The sequence below is a fragment of the Eumetopias jubatus genome, unplaced genomic scaffold, assembly GCF_037043125.1.
Source record: "Eumetopias jubatus isolate StellerSeaLion01/CBP00866 unplaced genomic scaffold, mEumJub1_p1.0 scaffold_1, whole genome shotgun sequence".
NCBI lineage: Eukaryota > Metazoa > Chordata > Mammalia > Carnivora > Otariidae > Eumetopias > Eumetopias jubatus.
Genome location: NW_028274807.1, coordinates 59,234,967 through 59,255,729, shown reverse-complemented (window position 1 = coordinate 59,255,729; position 20,763 = coordinate 59,234,967). Strand labels below are relative to the sequence as shown.

The following is a 20,763-nucleotide window of genomic DNA, read 5'->3' as shown; positions in this document are numbered from 1 at the left end:
GAGATTTACTAGGACCATGAGTAAAGTTCTTCTCTAGGGACATCCTTAGGCTCAGTAGAACCTATCTTACTTGTCAGATGCATGTAGTGGAAGATCCCAAGCATCCTGAGCATCTGGTCTCTCTAGGCACTCATCAAAGCTCTGTCATGGTCAGTGGTGGCGCAGCTGAAGCTGTTGTTTTAGCCGTCTTGTTTCCAGGGACCAGAGTCCCCCATTCTATCCTCATGGGATCTTCCATGTTCCTTTGTGCAGGACATCAGCAGCATTAGTAATAGGAATGAATTACTCAGGTAGTATTTAAACTCCAAGACAAGCTGGCAAGCCTACTGGAAGCAGGTGTTTCAAGCTTTTCAAACGAGTTCCTGAACTCGGGTCTTCGATGTGACTGTTTGTTACTCGGGCTCCCCATCGGACCGATGCCTTACAATGAGAACTAAGTATTGAAGTTTAAGTCATGAGCCCGGGAGTACCTCAGCTGCATGACTTGAATATTTGTCGTCATTATTAGCAGAAAGCAATTATATTTTGCTCCCCTTCCATCAAGACAACAGTTCCTAGCTTTGTTAGAAAAAGTGTGAGGGGGAAATCTGAGGTGACAGCTCTCAGTATCAGATATTAGAGAAACTAGTGCTCATTCGTGGTGATTTTCCACATGTTTCCATTGCAGTGTCAAAAACGGTATTTCTCTGCCTGGCACAAGCTGATCCTTGATCATAGGATTAAGCTGGGAAAAGCTGGGACCCTGTCCAACTGGAAGTTCCAACTGAAGGTCCTGCGGGCCTGGAGAGACTACACAAGATCCCAGAAGTTGGCGCGGGAGACTCAAGCCATGCAGAGTGACCTTAGGGAAGAAAACAGGTACTGTTATTTGTATCATGAAAACCCTGGTGTGTTTAGGACTTTTTTCCTCCTGAAGAATTCTGAAATAAACTCTAAAAAGTACGTCATCCATTATAAAATGTGGTAATCCCTGTTTTTCTGTATCACATCCCAAACTAGAAAATTTTAACTGAAAAATGTAAGCAAAAAAAATTTTAATTAAAATATGCTAATGTCCATGCTTTCCTTTTTGATGGAAGCAAGTATTATGCTTTTTCTCTTCTGGTGTCCTAGAATTGCTACCTTGGACCATCTTACAATTCAGAAGACAGAGTTGGGTTTATACGCCAGTAATTCTCATTGATAGAAATCCCTGTCTGCACACAGAATGTTAATTAGGGACACAGAGAACATTCATCTAGGAGGGCAGACCTGCCAAGGTGATTTCTCCCACTCCATCTTTTATTCCACACCTTGTTTAGAGATTTTTGATACCTTTATATCAGCTCCCTCTTAGGCTTGTGAATGACATAGAATTTGTCTTCAAATAAAACTTGCTTTGTCCTGTCATCTCAAAATTAAATACATTTTCTTCTTTTCATTTCCAAGTTCAACTTTGCACCTTGAACCAAAATCATGGCTTTAAAAGGAACCATTTGTTTATTTGGGGGCGGGGACAGTTTATGTTCTTGTGTGTAATCACTTCTCTCACCGGCTACTCTGTTAGTCATTCAGGGTGAAAGTCGAATGAATGGTGTCTGAAATCATTGTTACGTAGAGGGAAATGGTTCCCCCTATAGTTGTGCAACCCTGTGACAGCATCAGGCCCTGGGGTGGATACACAGGAGCCTAATGCCTGGCCTCACAGTTCTGTGGAGAAGACAAGATCTAGAAATAGGACAGGTGTGCATCCTCTCTGTTGCTGAGAATTTAGCAGAACGAAGTGTCGAAGGGATTGAGGAGGCTCCTACAGCGTGCCAGGAAGGGCTTTATCAGGAAGGTGGGTCATGAGCTGGACTCCGTACCATAAGTAGAACGCTCCTAGGTAGGGACGAGGAGATGAGGTAATGGCATGTAGTGTAGCCATCCAGGTTGGTTGGAAGATCATCAAGTATGTGGTTCTCAAGTTCATCAACCTGTGAAAGGCCTTGAATGCCAAGACAAGGAGTTTAGGGATTCTTTGTTAAATAAAGGTGAAATCTTGACAGATTTTAAGCAGAAGAATGACCTAGTCAATTTCCCTTTCTTTACAGTATGCCAGGGGGAATCTTCAGTTGGGGGGGAAAAGGCAGCATAGAAAACTCTTTCCCATAATTTGTTTCTAAGTTCTCAGGATCCAGTAATTGATACAAGGAATTGGGATGATAGCCTACTGAAAAAGGATTGGCTAGCAGGATTTGCTGGATAAAGGAGGGAAACTGGAGGTGCTATAAAGGGGAAGCAACATGAGTGAGGGCATGAAGGGAGTGGAAATTGAGTGGTAAAGTTAAAAGTGGCCTGTGAAATTTACATGCCAGAAGAAACTTGTAGAAGAAAAATCTGAAGAACTTGAGATTTCATTCCAATTAAACTGTTTAAATATAAAAATCACTAAATGGGGATTTCATAATAGCATGATGTGCCAATTTTTTTAAAGATCTTAGAACTTTTTGTCTCATATCTGTGAATTATTTTCAGGTGTCTATTTTTAAATGTTCAGAATGGGTACTACATTTTTTTTAAAGTGCCAGAGTTAGAAAACACATAATAATTTTTTTACTACAAAACTTTAGAGCAAAAAAATCTTAGAGTAGGAAGTCACCTCAAGGATCGTCTAATCCTGCCTGTCATTTTACGGATGTTAGAAGTAAGGTCTGGAGAGAGTAAACGAGGTGAGGTAAGAGTAGCTAATCCACGACGAGAGTCTGGTCTTTTTGATTCTGAGTCAGATACTTTTTCCTATACCACCCTGCTTCTGTGTTAAATGTTAAATTGCATCTAGGTGGTGGTTCCCTAAGACAGCCATATTTTTCAGTTATATGGCAATTTACTTTAGGTGGTTGCAGATGAAAAATAAAGTAGCAATTAATAAATAACAAGTCATGCCAGAAGCATATGAGAAGAAAGGAGCTATTAAATACAAACCTCCTTTGTGCTGCTTTCCTGCAGATCCCTGGCTCTCTACATGTTTTTCTTTGTTCTAGAAATTAAGTTGGGTGATTTTGTTCCAAGAAGGTCGGGATATTACAGGTGGCGGGAAAAGCTCAGAGGTAGATACTGTGAGCAGAAACCAAGAAATGTCAGTGGGATTGAGAGTGTCTGGAGAGCCTCTTTTCTGTGTTCATCAGAGTTTCTCCTAGTACCTCAGGGGACACCAAATATACATTTGTTGAGTATAAGTGAGTGAATGAGTTCATTTGCTTCCTCTCTTGTAATTTAACTTGATAGTGTCTTCAAGCATTTTTTTCTAATAATGAGCTCAAGGAATATAATGGGTTACTCACTGTAGAAACTAAACTCTCACCAGATTGGCAAAACACAGGTCGTTCTGTGGCCTGTCTACCTGGACATGGAAGTCATTTGCTGTGCCCATTACTCGGATGTCAGCTGTGTCTTCACTCTCCAGCTCCTGCATCCACTTTTGTTTTTGACACCTGGGGTTTTCCCCTCACTGGCCTGTCCCCTGTGCAAGGGCCAGCTTTCCTGGCTTCCTTCTTCCTTCCTTCCTTCCTTCCCTTCTTCCTTTCTTTCTTTCTTTTCTTTTCTTTAATTTTCTTTATTTTCTTTTCTTCCTTTCTTTCTTTCTCTCTCACCCTCCTATTTTTATCTATCTCTTTTCTTTTAAAAGTAGTTATGGAAATGTATTATAAAATTTCAATACAATATCATAATACAATCTCAACATTAACAAATATTCCCAGACCCTGAGAATTCACTTGCTTAGGTAATACAGCAAAACCCTGGTGTACACACCAAGTTAGGCCCTTTGATGTGATGGTATTGGAATTTGAACTGTATTTTTAATTTGATTGTTAGCATGTTCACTTTCAAAGCTGCCTTTAGTTCTTCCATTGCTCCTCTCTCCCTTCCACTCTCAAATTTATGGCCAGCCCTGGATAAAATTAGGAAGAAGTGGGGTTTGTTTTCAGCATCCTCCCCCAGCCCTTCCTGAGCCCCCAATTTCTCAGTTCTTCCCTGAGAAGCATCTCTGTCCTTCCCTTATTAACCTCCACATTGCCTGCAGTCCTGCCCTCTCTTGCGCCAGAGCTCTGGGCCTTTCCTGGAATATGCTTTTATCTTTTCCCTTTGTCCCTCAAGCCCCTCGTGCTTTTTTACTGTGATCCTCAGTTGATGTTATCCCTCTCAGGAAACTTGTATTTTCACCGGTGTTGTCTGGAAACAGTGCGCAAAATGTCAGTGATGGGGATTTGAGGATTTGAGGGTCCTGTGGCCAGCCAGTGGACAAACTGGTCCTTTGACATCCCTCAAACCATGACATTCATTTGTTCACTTATTCTTTCATTCTGTTTGATGGAATTTATTCTTTCAGCCAACCAGCTTTACTGACGTTTACTGGGTACTAGGCTCTCTCCTAAGTCCAGGGAGGGGGACTTGGAAAAAAGTGTTAAACACTTACCTTCTAGGAGTTTTCAGTCTAAGTGAAGTGAAAAAATGGTACCCAAATACTAAAAATAATTACAACAGAAGGCACCATAAGAAAAGTACTTAGGAATGACATAGACTTGGCTATCGTGCATTATAATCCCCCGAGGAGCTTTTTAAAAATAGGAATTCACGGGCCCCATCTTCTGAGAGATATAGAAATGTGGCTAAGTAGAAGAGGGCGTTTTTTAATTTGGGGGGAAAAACTGGTAAACCAGCACATAGGCAGCTTGTGGGAGAGCAGGCTGGGGTGAGCCCAAATGCTAGCCTAGAGGTGGGGAAGCTGAGTTGAAAATAGACTATCAGATATCCCCATATCCCCACTCCTTGTTTTAGCATTGTTTTGGGCAATCACTTATGGAGCCCCTCTGTGAATCATGTTCAGTGCCCTTCCCTCCATGCTCACCTGGGTATCCAGGCGAGATGCCAGAAACTGCATGGCATCCGAAGCTGGTAAAGCTCCTCATAGGTCTATCAGACAGGCAGGGGGCCCACACTTGCACTGCCTGGCTTGCTTTAAAACACTTTCAGACAGAATTGTTATTAGCTTCCACTCTTTCCCTGGGGGCTGCCTGGTGCGTTATTGAATGCATTAGCTTATCCATCCCTGTTCCTGTTCATCCCAAATGCAGCTGTCCGCCCTGCTACTGTTTTCGCGTTCTGCGTCAGATTTCGGCACTTAGTCAGATCACGAGTATGTGGTTATTTATTTATCATTTCTCATTTCCTTTTAAAAACTTCAGACACTTTTTAGATATCTGGTGGTCTTGTCCTAAGATAGTGTTATCTTCCATGAGAATTTGTTCTATATATTCAGGGGTGTGTGTGTGGGTGTGTGTGTGTTTTAAATTAGATCTTTAAAAAAAAAAATCCTGTAGGACAGGCAATGTAGGTTTTGTTTTTTGTTTTTTAGGGTGATACCATTTTTAGGAGGAAACTGAGGCTTAGAAACTTCCAGGCGCTTATCTAGTGTCCCCTGTCTAGTTAGTATTCTTCTGACTTACAGGTTCTAGAACATGTACTTATCACTAAGCGTCATTTGAGGTGTTGATTCTAAACAGCACAGTTCATATTTAAGTTTCTATTTAAACCTTTATATTTTATATTCTTAGGTGTGAGATAGTAGAAAATGCATATTGGTCTCTGCCCCTGGTTTCTGGAACAGAGCTCCTAAAACCCATATAATTTCCTAAATGATAAGAGTACTAGGAACATCTCTTGTTCTAATATCTTTGACCTCTGCTCCTGACACAGAACTCCTGAAACCCTTGTAATTTCCTGAGTGATAGGAGTGTTTTTTGTTCTAATGAGATAGCTCTGGGTTGGCTCCTGGGTGGCTCTTGGATGAGGGTTAGTCACCAGAAAGACCAAGCCATGATCAGAAACTTGGAATTTTTGGCCTTGCCCCCCATTCTCTTGAAAAAGGAAAAAGGCTGAAATGGAGTTAACATCAATCATAGCTACATGATGAAGCCTCCATAAAATCCCAAAAGTACAGGGTTCAAGGAACTTCCGGGCAGGTGAACACATCCACATTGACACCCCAAGTACATGGGGACAGAAGCTCTTGTGCTCAGGATCCTCCCATACCTCACTTGATGCATCTCTTCATCTGGCTTTTCATCTGTATCCTTCATCATGTTCTTTAATAAACTGGTAAACATAAATGTTTCCCTGAGTTCTGTGAGCTACTCTAGCAAATTATCAAACCCAAGGATGGAGTGGTTGGAACCTCTAATCTATAGCCAGTTGATCAGAAGCACAGGTGATAGATAACCTGGGTTTGTGACTAGCATCTGAAGCTGGGCGCGGAGGGAGTGTTATGGGACTGAGCCCTTAACCTGTGGGATCTGACACTGTCTTTGGGGTAGGTAGTATCAGAACTGAGTTGAATTCTTGGATACCATGCTGCATGTCCAAGAGTTAGTTGCTTGTTGGTGTGGGGAAGAACCTCCACACATTTGGTAACCATAGTGCCAGAAGTGAGGTGTTCTCTGAAAGGGTAAAGGAGACACACAGGAGACAAACACAGTGGGGAAGAACCAGGTTTTTCCCTGCAGAGGAAGGAGAATGGAGTTTTTCCATTATATTTGGTCTTTAGGGACAGCCTTTCTGTGCGTGCAGTTACATAACTGTGATGATCAATTTATATACTCTTGTCAGAAATTCCCAGATTTCAGCTTGGAAGCATCTTGGGACAGGGTGTTTTCCATAAGGGAACTCTGCCCTTCATTGTATGATTATCTGGGAACTGTGTCTGAAACCATTTCTTTTGGTTAGCATACCTAATTATGTATCAGATTGAGGTTTTAAGAAGTTTGAGTGATTTTTCACTTTCAGAAATATTTATGTTTTTAGTGTCATCTTTTAAAAAGTATGGAAACTAAGCTTATTTGGAATATTATCACTTTGCCGAAGTGAACTGCAGAGGAGCAGGAGTAAAACCAGCCTGTGTCTGGATCCCTAGCTTCTGCATTTCTGCTCTTCCATCTCAATGCACAAATGTAGCTATCTCCAATACTGTGAAATCCCCTACATAACCACTATAGAGTGGGCCCTAGGCACTATGGTCAACATGCAACTTTTACCTCTTTTCTTACTGTTTAGTCTTTTTGTTATAGTTGCAGAAATATTTTTCTCTTTACCTTTTTATAGCGTCCAAATAATCTCTTCCATAACAGTCGAAACCCTAGTGCTGCTTTTGGCTGTTTATGCTCTAAAAACATGAAATTAACACATCAGGTAAATTTCACACTCCCCCTTCCTAAGCAGATTGATGTAGATTGAATTTCACATTAATCAGACAGAGCAGTATACATCTTCTGTCCAGTGGAAATTTATGATTTTCACTTACTTAAGAAAAGTGCTGTAGGCTTTTTATTTGTTTCACTATTTAAACATTGATATTTTTGGAGCTTTTTTCTTACCTGCGTTGCTACCTGATTTGTTATCCTTATCTCCTCTAAAGTTTGTATTTTGAGGTTATTCAGTCCCATATTAGATAATTTATTTGCATCAAATTAAATTCCATGTATAAATATTTATATTACCACTTATATTGTACTTTTATTACAAAAACTTCAGTTAATCAAGTATTAATTGAGTATCATTAATACAGTAGAGGGAAGCAATTAAATACAATGAAATACACTGTTGGCAGAATTGTTGTTAGTGTTTATTCTGAATTTCACCATTTCAGTTGACTCTACTCCCACTAATTGGTTGTTTCATCCAACTCCTCTGACATAGGTTAAATTCTGTGACTTTAGAGTAGTCTTTTTCAAGCTAAGGGTTTTAACCCATTAATGGGTCCTGAAATCAGGCTCCAGATGAGCTGTATTTTTCAAAGAAATGGAATGGAACAGAAATTCCAGAATGCACCTCTGGTAGTAAGGATAGATCTTGTTTGCTAAAACTTCTGTTTCAATTATATATACTTTTGTTTCATACACACACACTTAAACTTGTATATTGTGTCACAGTGTAACATTTTTCTTACTGTAGGTGCCAGTCAAAAAAGATTTAAGTCACTTAAGCATTTAAGAACTCTAGAAATGTTCTCCTGACTCATTGACTTAAGAACTTTATGATTTTTTTTTTTATATATATAACCCCAAAGAGTCCATGAGGAGAGTTAACCATTAAGGGATGTTTAACAGAAATGGGTCTGCAAATAGTATTATAGAGAACTTATTTGAGTCGCCTTTACAAAATAAAATCAAGTAGGTGTCTATACAATAGATTTTAAACCTCAAAACTGACCCCTGATGCAATATAATAAGTCCCAAGCTCTACACCTTCTTCAGGGACAGTAATCATCCACTTATAGATAGAACTCAGAGACCTCCACAAAAATGTCTCCTAATGGAGATCCCCTTTGGGAAGGGAATGTAGCAGGTGGTTCCCAGCTCCACTCAGTGATGTCCCCTAACATCATGAAGTTTCCAGGAATCAAAAGGAGCTCTTCCTTACAAAGAGAATGAACCAGACCCTCTACTGGACTGGAAGGGTGTGAATGAGTTCCATGAGAGCAAGTGCCTTGTCTTTGACATGTCTTTTACACGTTTCCAGTGTTCAGGTCTCCTCACAAGGCAGTGCTTCATTCATTCAGTTTAAGGGTTTGATAAATGAATCCTTTTCTTTAGAGATCCTGTCCCTGATCAAGTCCTTCTTTCATAAGATCCACCCTCATGGTTTCATACTGACTTTTTATAAGTCTTATACTTATTGACAGTGCACTTGTTATATCTTGTTCCATTGCCTTTCTCCAAAACCTCTGTCTTCCTTAGATTTGCAAGCATGGCTGAAATCTCCCTCACGCATTCATCCTTTTAAAAGTAGCGATTTATATGCCTATTTCTTTTGCTCCTTCCTCTCCAAAAGCTCTCAGAAACTATTTTGTGGTAATTTAAAAAATGTAATATGCCTCTGTGACATGATAGAACTCTTTCTTCTGAGGTAATCTCTTAAGGTGCCAGCTCCCTCTACAAGCAGACCTTTTGCACCAGGGAATTTGATAAAGCGATTCCATTTAGCTTAAATAGAAGGATATGCTGGATCGAAGATGGAACATTTCTGGGACTCCTTTAGACCTGTGTTTCATTTATATTACCAACAAACAAGCTGTAAATGGCTTCTTTTTAATGGGAAATACTTTGTTGCTTAGAAAACAACAACTGGCCACTGAGTATAACCGGAAACAAGTTCTCCGACACCGCTTTACAGAATGGCAGCATTGGCACCGTGTGGAGATCCTGAAGAGGGAGCTGGCTCTAACAAAAGAGGAAACTAGGAAGAAAATGAATGAGCTGCTGGAGGCGGCATCACTAGGGAAACTGAGCACAAATGGGTCATCAGGCATCAGTCTACTTGAGGCAGGAACTGTGGTGCATCCGCCTATAAAAAATGGAGAGGTACATTGTTTTTCCTTTGCTCGGGCTTCTGCTTATTGAACAGTGGCGTTTGGGCTCCACACATGTATACAGCCTGGGTTATATTAGCCGCTGTCAGATTGCCTTGCCTGGACTATCTAGAGGATGAAAGCTGTATACAGTGCACAAAGGTTACCTTTCAGTCAGTGTTTATTTTCTTGAACCGAATCTTCATTTTATATATCACATATAATCTTCGGTATACTTGAGACTTGGTAGGGACATAATATAGAGAGGGAATTTAAAACAACTAAGTGAAAGACTCCTTCAGGAACAGTTATATAAAGCATTGTTTATACCTCTTGAACTCCTCTTACTTGATCATCAGACATTTCCTATCTAAATGAGCTTGATTATATATATATATATCACACACATACATTTAGATATACATTCATACACACATATATGTGGGAAATTTTTAAGTTTTTATTTTTCTAGTAAGAAAAATCATATGTGTTAATTATGGTAATTTGATAGGAGAAAATGACAGGAAAAAGCAAAGTAGCCTATAATTCCATCATCTGGAGATAACCACAAGTAACATGTTGAATAGCCATATAGTCTTTTCTCTATTCAGGCATATGCAAATTTTTCTCTGTAATATTTTATTTAGCTTTTAAATTTTCTTCAGTCAAGTTATTGAGGATATCTACTTTTTCATAATACATAATGCAGAGAAAGTAGGCCATTTTTTTTCTTAATAATATAACTATTCTGTTTTTTTTTTTAAGATTTTATTCATTTATTCATGAGAGATGGAGAGAGAGAGAGAGAAGCAGAGGGAGAAGCAGGCTCCCAAGGAGCAGGGAGCCTGATGCGGGACTCGATCCCAGGACCCCGGGATCATGACCTGAGCTGAAGGCAGACGCTCAACCATCTGAGCCACCCAGCTGCCCCCTATTCTGTCTTTCTAAAAAAAATTTGCAATTTCACATTATAACATGAGAACTTTCTATGTCACTAAATCTGCAACATTAGTTCCCAACTGACAGTAAACCACAGATCAGACCTGCAGAATCAGCATTTCTGGTTGTGGGGCACCTGTATTATTTTTTTTTAAGTTTCACAGGTGTACCTGATGAATACCCTGTGATTAAGGACTGCTATTCTGTGCCATCATTTTGTAATGGCTCTCAGATATTCAGTCATGAACCCTAAGATAGAATCTGTTTACCTTTTTCTGTATTGGTGAACATTTAAGTTGTTTCCAGTTTGTCACTATTGCAAACAGTGCTTCAGTGATCATCCTTGTAACAAAATCTTTGCACACATACACTTTACTTAAATGCTTTACTTAGAATAAATACCTAAAAATAGAATGCAAATTGATTCCTTTCTGGAAGGGTTGTGCCAAAGAAATGCCTGTTTTCCTCCCTGGTTAACACCTTTTTTATTGTTGCTAAGTTGATAGGAAAATATTTTCTTCATCTTATTGCTTCAGCATTTGCATTTTTTTATTACTAGTGAGGTTAAACATTTTTTATAATGGCCATTTACATATATATGTATGTGAAAATGGATATAGATAGATATTTAGTGACTTGTCTATTCCTGCCCTTATACATTTTTCTACTTGGTTATATATCTTTTTCTTATTTATAGAAGCTCTTTATATTTTTAAGACTATTGGTGTTTTTATTACTATATATTTTGCAATTTTTTTCATTTTTTCATTTGTCTTTTTGGGTAATTTTTGGTGTTTTGGTACTCTACAGAGTTAAGTTTTTATAAAGTGAATACTGTCAGTTTTTGCTTTCATAATTGCACTTGTCATATTTGAAAAGTCCTTTGGAGAAGATCCTCTATCCCCTCACCTTCATCCTAAACCCCTCCACATAATGCTATTGGGTACTTAACTCAGACATGTAAAATTAAATTGGGCACCAGAGGGGCCCCAGTCTTGCTTTTTACCATGATTACTGCCAGCAAGTAGGCTGGTTTTAATTTAAGCCTAGCCTCTCAGCAAAGGGGTATCATGAGGATCCTTATGGGGACTGATGTCCTCTAGGCAATTTATCTACCTTTATGTCAGTTAGATAATTTTGTTTCCATTAAGACAGCAGAGTCTTCTATCTTAAGAAATAGCTGTCTGAACTTTTTACTTTACAAAGTTACACTGTTACTATCTGTAAATTTTTAAAAAGTCAACAAAGTATTTTTTACTTGCATAAAACAGAAAAATTACTATGTGTATCTAGTGCGTATATGTACACACACAATGTATATATATATGTGTGTGTATATATATATATGACTCAAGAAATAAAAACCTTTAAATCTCTGAAGTTAACTCTGAAAAGAATTTTATAAAGAAAGGATATTATAAAAAATAGAGCAAGTGAAAATAAAAGGATGTAATGGACTCTCTAGGTTATTAGATAAATCCTAATTTTTTCCAGAGTATAGAGTATAACATGAACAAATATGATATCTTTAGTTAGATGCCCACTTATTTATACAATCATAGGGACTCATGTACCACAAATGCATACATTATTCCTTGAAAATTTTCAAAACTATCAGATAGCTAATAGATGACTTTCGCTAATTATGCCAGACTATTCAGTCCTGTTCTAGTAAGTACAATCTGCACCATTAAGCTTTGTTTCATTCTCTTATTTTCACCTTGAAAAGTTACTGTGATCCAAAAGAAATCTTTTTGCTATACTCAAGGCTTTTACAGTCTTGCTGGGTTAATAATGTACCATTATCACAAAATTTAAAAGGGCCTAAAACATATACCCTGCTTGATGCTAAATTACTTAAGCAGGTGTTCTCATGAATAAATGTCCATTGACATTTCTGAAATAGAAGGTTATTTTTTAGTCTTTAGCATGTCATATATCACATTTTTTACTTGAGCTGAATCTATAGGAAATATTTCCATCATCATGAAAAATATTTTTGAGTACCTTGGAGTGAGAAGCTTCTAGGATACAAATACTTCATAGTATTTTTCTTCTTGTACCACTGCAGATGGCAGAATCAAAAGCTGGTTAGACCTTAGGCCATGGAATCAGACCATTCTAAAAGAGACATTTTAACTATGCATTGTTTTGGCCAGGAAAAGTTTTTCCGATTAAGAATTCTGTTTCCTCCCCCTCTATATAGAACTTAAAATTGAGTATGATACCTCAGTCTATTAAATGAGATCCATTACATGATAAAGCTTTGAAAACTATTAAGCCATATGCTAAAATGTAATATTATTGATAATATTCTTATGTAATGCAGATATTTGCCCAGTAATCCTGGGCTTACAGATATTTCCCACAGATAGTCTGGCAATAGTCTGGAGACTGTAAGCTTTAATCCAGGCTTTGATCCTGAGGATGAATGAATGAATGAATGAATGAAAGAGTGAATACGTAATTACATACGTACATACCTTGTGATTAATTTATTAGTGGCAAGAGAGGCATTGAGAGAACAGAGCTGTTACTGATTTGTAAAGGTATTTGTTAGTTTCAAACATTCTTGAGGGAGAATATATCCTTCACCACAAAATTCAGAGTTAATTCATGCAGCTTAAAATTCCTGTACTATGTACCTGGAGTAATCCTGCCTCATTCACAAACCAACTATCCAAATCAGACATTTCTAAGAGCACGGTTTTCTTATTGCACAGTCCTTTAAACAGCTGAGCGTAACATGCTCCTTCTCTCTCAGGTGACTGCCAGGCCGCCTCTGTGGGAAAAGTCTCCCTCAGGGAGCCGTGATTGCATGCCCAGCCCCCACCTAGGAAGACCAACAAAGAGCGACTTGCGGGTTCCCCTCCAGCATGTCCCTCTGAACACATCCGACAATAAGCAGCACATGACCAGGGATGTCGAGCCCTCCCAACAGCCTGGAAGCAGCAAGAAGCTCAGAACCACCAGCCAGAAAGCAGAATCCATTTGCATCGGTCATTTCCACAACCGCCATGTCTTCCAGCAACAGTTGATTGAAAAGCAAAAGAAGAAACTTCAGGAACAGCAGAAAACAATTCTGGAGCTGAAGCAAAGCCAACGGCTGGCAGAGGCTCGGTGGGCTGCAGCAGTCACAGATGCCCAGAGCTGCCTGCTATCAAATCCCAGAGGAAAAGAACCCAAGAGAACCTGCCAGGTGCTTCCAAAGTATGTCCACTATATCAGAACATGCTTTGGACTCATGATTTGGGTTTTTTCACCCTGTGGTAGAGAGGCCCCTGAACCTCTTTTGCCCAGCTTCCAGACTCCATGATCTCTCCTTTTCTTTTATTGTATACTTTCAAAACAAAGAAGCCCCCCTACATTGTGATTGGTCTGTGACAGGTACTAACAGTATTTGAGGCAACTGGTTACCTGTGAATTATACACTTAGCATTTGTGTTGTGCTACCTTTGGGGAGCTCTGTTACTATACCAGTAAAAGAGAACAATGCTTACATGCTCTACCTCAATTTCTGGGTTTCTGATTATGTTTAGTTCTGAGAAGCCGGGTTGTACTATGTCAGGTACAAATGGAGCAGCCTCTGGGCTGGCTAATTACCTAGCTTAAATTTATAGTTGTTTTGGATAAAAGTAAACATCTTTGAGGCTAGAATAAGAGTCCAAATTTCTCAGAAGCCACTTACTATGATTTCAGATGTGTTTGAGACATACTCAATACATGTGATAAGGATAAGAAGTGGGTGATAAATACCCATTGATTTGAAGCACTGGTATGGGAGTCAGAGCACCTGACTCATTGCAGACTCCGGCCAGTCACTCAGCCTTTCCATGCCTCATTACACCAGTAAATCGAGTTCGTTTAATACATAGTTATCTTAGAGAGTAAAGATTAATTAAAATGTGTGAAATGCTTTGAGTTTCTCAGGTTCAAGAGCTTTGAACAGAGCTGGTTATTGTTCTGAATTCTTTTCCTTTTTTTTTTTAACCCCCAGTTCACCTGTTGCTGCCCCTGAGACTGATGGTAGAGGAAGTGACTCCCCAAATTCTCTGTCTGGACCCAGAAGGAACCCAAGGCAGCTGATGGCATCCCACCCCATACTGAAAGGCAGGGCAGTCTTGGTGGTGGTCTGGGGGTGGTTATCTTCCTTCCTGAAATAGAATATGCTAGGACTGAATCTGGGAAACTCAGGTTTTGAGACTTGGCAGAACCTGGTCAAAGATGGCTGGACATGTGAGGAGTGCAGTGCACTAGAGAACTTTTTGGCCTTCCCAAAGAATACCAAAAAAAAAAAAAAAAAAAAACCAGTGGCTGAAAGGTATATCATTTTGGATTGGTTTGGATTATGAAAAAAAATGGGACAGTTACACAAATGAGAAAACTCTTGAATAGCTGCTAAGGACAAACATTGATAAAGATCACCTATCACTGTACTTCATTAACCTTAAATTATTGATCCATTTATAGCAATCCACATCATTTTATGAGTTGTACCTTGATGATAGGCTTTTAGTAATGAAATCTACAAATCAGACATTTTAATTTAATAACATTTTTGAAGCATGTAGAAATCACTATTTAGGGGCACCCTGGGTGGCTCAGTCGTCAAGTGTCTGCCTTCGGCTCAGGTCATGATCCCAGGGTCCTGGGATCGAGCCCCGAATCGGGCTCCCTGCTTGGCGGAAGCCTGCTTCTCCGAACCCTCCCACTCCCCTGCTTGTGTTCCCTCTCTGTCTCTCTGTCTGTCAAATAAATAAATAAAATCTTTGGGGGAAAAAAAAAAAGAAATCACTTATTTAAACCAAACAATACTATGAGAAGAAAAACATTCGCCATCTAGTGAATCTACTAATTGTTTTTACTGAATACGTAGGCATGCACTGTGCATATATTTGTGTATGGAGGTAGGCACGTTGGCAATTATATTGTGGTTATAAGTCTGATTTTTCACCTTCGGCAGGATTGCTGCCCTTAGAAGAAGTGATGTCATCTGAAGCACGTCATGCCCGAAGTCAATTCCTTTTAATGAAGAAATTAGCAGTCTTTGCGTCGACTCTCTGCCAGGACAGCAGTTTATGCCATCTTTGCCTACACTGAGGATGATCAGGAAATGCTCAGTTCAGTGTGGTTATTTTTTAAAAAAGTATTGTTTGACCAAGGAGTTAACCATATTTTAGAACTCCCGCTACTTTTCAAGTGGTCTTTAACGATTAACTCTAGAAAAGACGGGAAACACGCTTATTACTGCAGACTCTGCCTCTCAGGGCTCTCACTTTATTTATTTATTTTTTTAAAGTTTTTTTTATTTATTTGTTTGACAGAGAGATACAGCGAGAGAGGGAACACAAGCAGGGGGAGTGGGAGAGGGAGAAGCAGGCCTCCTGCAGAGCGGGGAATCCAATGCGGAGCTCGATCCCAGGACCCTGGGATCGTGACCTGAGCCGAAGGCAGACACTTAATGACTGAGTCAGGGCTCTCACTTTAATCCTTTAGTCTATTTCTGCCTCTTCCAAGACAGCCTCACTGCCGCCATCTGTGGCACCCCCTCTCTTCTTTTTTCAGCAATGCAAATACTTAATATATGTAAGAAATAGCCTGGTGAGTTTTTTGTTTATTAATTCTTGAAACTTGGACTTAAATTTTCTTCTCTATAACATGGCACAAGGAAGCAAAAGTAATTACTGGCTGACTTAGGTGAGCAGAACTTGATACTCCTCCCACCCATTCCCCTCTTCCTGTAAAAGCCCCGACTGATGACAGAGTCATATTTTCAGACCATCTTGCACATTTGCTTCTTTTGGATCGATATTTAATAGACTGTCAAGAACAGGAGTCTGACACTTGAATTTGTTCAGATGCCAGTTCTCCAAATGCCTAGTACAATTCCATTTCCTGCCCATCTGGATATCTATCCAGGCCTTAAAACTAGATTTTAATGTATTCATTGTGACCCTAAACTTTAGTTTGTTGTTGTTGTTGTTGTTACATACACAGACATATGTATAATGACTTAGGAAAAAATAGCAGACTCAATGGGATTTGAAGACTGACTGTACTGTCAAAGTATTTTTTAGATGTAATTAAAGTTTTCTCCATTCATTAAAGAATTACCAAATTAAAATTCTGGTTTCTGGGTTTCAGTAACAAAAGTATCATCGAGGCACATTATCTTATTTAAACCAGTAAACAGTTATTCTAATAGAAAAGTAAAAACAATTTGCCAATTGTTCATCACTGCTGAGGGTAGGATGGTAGGTCTTTAACCCATGGGGGTATATAAATAACATATATATACTTATATATTTATAAATACAACTACAACTTATATTTTTAAAATATAAATTTTATATTTATATATTTATAAACAAATGTTTCTGAAATTGTAAACACTCAACTTGCAAGAAAACCCTAACATTAACACAAAATTTTGCTATAAAATGTGGAGACATTTTCTCTTGCTGTGTTCCTTATATTGTTTATATTGGAACTCTGTTACTATTTTCTAGCCATGGAAGAGAGAGCAGTTCAGCGAGCTGAACGTAGGCGGATCTTGGCAGAGAGGAAGAAGAAACAAGAAGAGGAGAAATTGGTAAATCAAGAATGAAATCTGAGGCAAGAAGAAGGATTTATATAGGTCTTTATTAAAAGAAATGAAGCTTAGGGGTTCATGGGTGGTTCAGTCGGTTAAGCGTCCAACTCTTGATTTTGGCTCAGGTCATGATCTCAGGGTCATGAGATCGCGAGCCCTGCATCAGGCTCCCCGCTGGGCATGGAGCCTGCTTAAGATTCTCTCTCTCTCTCTCTCTCTCTGTCTCTCCCCCACTCTGTCTCTCCGCCCCCCCCCCCAAAAAAATGAAGCCTAGCTTAAGTGTCTTGAGACAATCAAGCTAGATCAACTTCAGAAATAGCTTTTTATCCACTGGCCTGAACTCTGGAAATTTTAGGAAGAGAAAGGGAGAAAACAGTAACACTATTACTATAGCAAGACGGAAATGTTATAAAAGTTGATGGGAGCCAGCAGTGAGGAAGATTTACACATTTAGATTTAAATGTCCAACCTGATAAGTTGCAAAGGTGTAACTTTTGCAGTTACAAAAGTTGTACTACAAGGTGTAGTTCTTGCACGGTTTTGACGTAGACTGTCAAAAACAAATTTTATTATCTATTAAGAAAAAATAAACAGTTCCAGCAGTTTGGGGGTTTTTTTTGTGTGAAACGAAAGAAAAAATTTTTCCTACGCTCTGTGGAGTTTGGACTTAGTATTTCCCAGGTAAAAATAACTAAAAAGGAATCATTATTTGATGAAAAATTAATGTTCCTTTCTTGCTCAGTATCACCTTCCCAAGTAGAAGAGGATTCTTTCGGAGAAACTTAAGTTACACAACTGACCACCTGTTGGTTGGATTTTCTACTTTTATCAGGAAGTATTGGCTTCTTTCAGAGACAGGACAGGTACTCTTGGTAGATATTTGACTTTCCTCAACGTAAAAAATCTTCCATACAAACATAGTGTTCTTACTTTTTCCTGACTCTCATCTTGACAGGCCCAGTTAAAGGCCCAAGAGGAGGAGCGTCAGAAAAGGGAAGCAGAAGAAAAGGAGGCTCAGCTTAAGAAAAAACGAGAAGAGAAGAGACTGCAGAAAATGGTTCGTAGAGTCTGTTTGGTCGGTCACCTGCTTAAAGCCTATTGGGTGCAGTACTGTGGCCCTGTGCACCTTCTCCGTTCCCGAACTTCCCTCCAGAACACTCTTTTCGCACCTCCACCCTTTCACCCACTTTAGTGAAAACCTGCGCATTCTTCAGATCATAGCTCAACATGGCTTCTCCCAAATGAGCCTTTCTTGCCTTGTACACTCTCTTCTCCACCCAAGGTTAGGTTACGTTCCCCTTTGTGGATTCTGAAATATATTTCCTTCAAAGCATTACCAGGGCTTATAATTATGCATATGTTTTGTGGTTGTCTTATTGATTTCAGCATCTCCAACTAAACTGGAATCTCCTTGAGAATAAAGGGAGCAGTCTGGTGTTGCTCACTGTTGTATTGATGAGCAGTGTCCCTGACATATAATAGGAGCTCAGCAAGCATGTTGAATGAGTGAGTAAGTGAATGAACAAATAAAGTAAAAAATGGAAGAAAACAGCACCCAAGAAATAAGAGATAAAATTCTTACTTTCAAGATTATTGCATTCTAGTTGGAAAGATAAGGCCTAAATATGCACACCTGTCAGACAATATAGTACAACACATGTTGTCTTGTGCCCCAAAGAATGAAGAAGGAGCACCTGGGTGGTTCAGTCAGTTAAGCGTCCAATTCTTGATCTCAGCTCAGGTCTTGATCTCAGGTCATGAGTTCAAACCCTGCGTTGGGCTCCATGCTGGGCGCAGAGCCTACTTAACAAAAAACAAAAAACAAAAAAAAACCAAAGGAGATCAAGAGAGCCATAGAAGGCAAGACCTATAAAGATTGAGGGGATAGTAGAGACATTTTCATAGAAAAGAGATTTGAATTAGAAATTGTATTAGGATTCTACAGAGAAACAGAAGCAATAAGTTGTATGTGTAGGAAGAGATTTATTACAAGGAATTGGCTCATATGATAATAGAGGCTGAAAAGTCCCACAGTCTGCCATCTGCAAGCCGGGAGACCCAGGAAAGCCAGCAATGTAATTCCCGTCCTCATCTGAATGTATGCTATAAACTCTAGTTCAAGGGCAGAAGACCGATGGCCCAGCTCAAACAGGCAGGCAGAAAGGAAAAGGGGGCAGATTCCTCCTTCTGGTTTTTAGTTTTTTTGGGGGGTTTTTTGGTCCTAGTTAGCTCTCAAGGAATTGGATGATAGCCACCCACATTTGGGAGGGCAGTCCCACAGGCTCCATGGATTCAAATGCTAATCTCTTCCCAAAACACATTCACAGATACACCCATAAATCCAGGCACCCTGTGGCACATTCAAGTTGGCACATAAAATTAACCATCACAAGTCTACCCCTTATCAACTTGGCACCCATACACATCTCCTTAAACCATACTTAATCTCCAAATAAAGACAAGATCATAATTCTGCTTAACATGATTCAACTATCCTGCATACAACCAAAAACGTACTAACCCCTTCCACAGAAGAGAAGATAAAGTCCTTGAATGATGTTTACTCTTCTCATTGATATTCCATGACTTAAATACTCTGATGTAAAATTAAGAATACTTAAACACAATGATACAAAGTCAATACATCTTATATTACTATTCATTGTGGAACATTTGAGAACTACAAAAAAAATGAAAAAATATGAGCTCAGCAATAAGACGTAACTAAATATCTTAGTATATTTACTTCTTTTTCTCTAAGCATCTCTTAATAGATTGATAATTTGCAGGGGGGAGGTATATATAGTTTTTAATCTGCTTTTTTTGCGTTTAAGAGTCTCTCATCAGTATTTTCACTTACCATTAAGAATTCTTCAAAACCTTTTTATTTATATGTTGAAGGTAAATTTTTTCTTTTTTTTTTAAGTTTTTATGTAAATTCCAGCTAACATACAGTGTAATAATTAGTTTCGAGTGTAGAATTTAGTGATTCATCACTTACATACGGTACCTAGTGCTCATCACAAGTGCCTTCCTTAATACTCATTATTTTTTTAAAAATCAGCTTTTTGTTTTGGTTTACTTAGGTTTATAAAGAAGTTGCGAAGGTAGTACTGGGAGTTTTCGTATACCCATCACTCAGTTTCAGTTTCTCCTTAATATTATCACCTTACATTACCATGGTGCATTTGTCAAAATGAAGAAACCAACATTAGTACATTAAGACCAGACTTGATTCAGATTTCACCAGTTTTTCAGTCTTTCTGACTTCTCACTGTGTCTTGTCATGGTGGAAGGAGGTAGGGAGCTTCATAGGGTCTCTTTTATGACAGCACATCCCATTCATGAGGGCTCCACCCTCATGACCTAATCACCTCCCAAAGGCCCCACTTCCTAACACTATCACACAGGCATTAGGATTGGGCGGGGGACACACGACACGTATTCAAACCATAGCACATAATCTTTCCTTGTTTTTTATAGCCTTGTTAATTTTGAGAGGAGTACCTATAAGGTATTTTGTAGAATGTTCCTCAATTTGGGTTGGTCTGATGTTTTTCTTAAATTCTTCTGGGGTTATGGTCTTTGTTTTAAGAATGCTACCTAGATGAAGGGCCCTCCTAATCTCATCACAGCAGGGGCTACATTAAATTAAGATGACTTGTATGGTGACTAACATAACATAATAAAATAAGATAAAAAATAAATAAAAAGATGACTTATCTCTGGTGATACTTTGATGACTTGTGTAAGGCAGTGTTTGACACGTTTCTCCACTGTGAAGTTACTGTTTTTCCCTTTTCATACTCTATTCTTTGGAGGCATTTCATTAAGTCTGGTCCACTCCCAGAGTAGGGAGGAATGGAAATTA

At 39.0% G+C, this 20,763-nt stretch overlaps 1 protein-coding gene across 1 annotated transcript in view; it reads left to right on the top strand.

Moving 5' to 3' along the window:
* The window catches only part of CCDC191 (coiled-coil domain containing 191), an 88,379-nt gene that overhangs the window by 31,964 nt on the left and 35,652 nt on the right, over nucleotides 1-20,763 (top strand). The window contains exons 8-13 of the mRNA XM_028110639.2: nucleotides 668-858; nucleotides 9,128-9,374; nucleotides 13,065-13,510; nucleotides 14,298-14,410; nucleotides 16,810-16,892; nucleotides 17,848-17,949. Of these exons, the coding sequence (XP_027966440.1) occupies nucleotides 668-858; nucleotides 9,128-9,374; nucleotides 13,065-13,510; nucleotides 14,298-14,410; nucleotides 16,810-16,892; nucleotides 17,848-17,949 (1,182 nt within the window). The remainder of the gene's footprint in view (nucleotides 1-667; nucleotides 859-9,127; nucleotides 9,375-13,064; nucleotides 13,511-14,297; nucleotides 14,411-16,809; nucleotides 16,893-17,847; nucleotides 17,950-20,763) is intronic.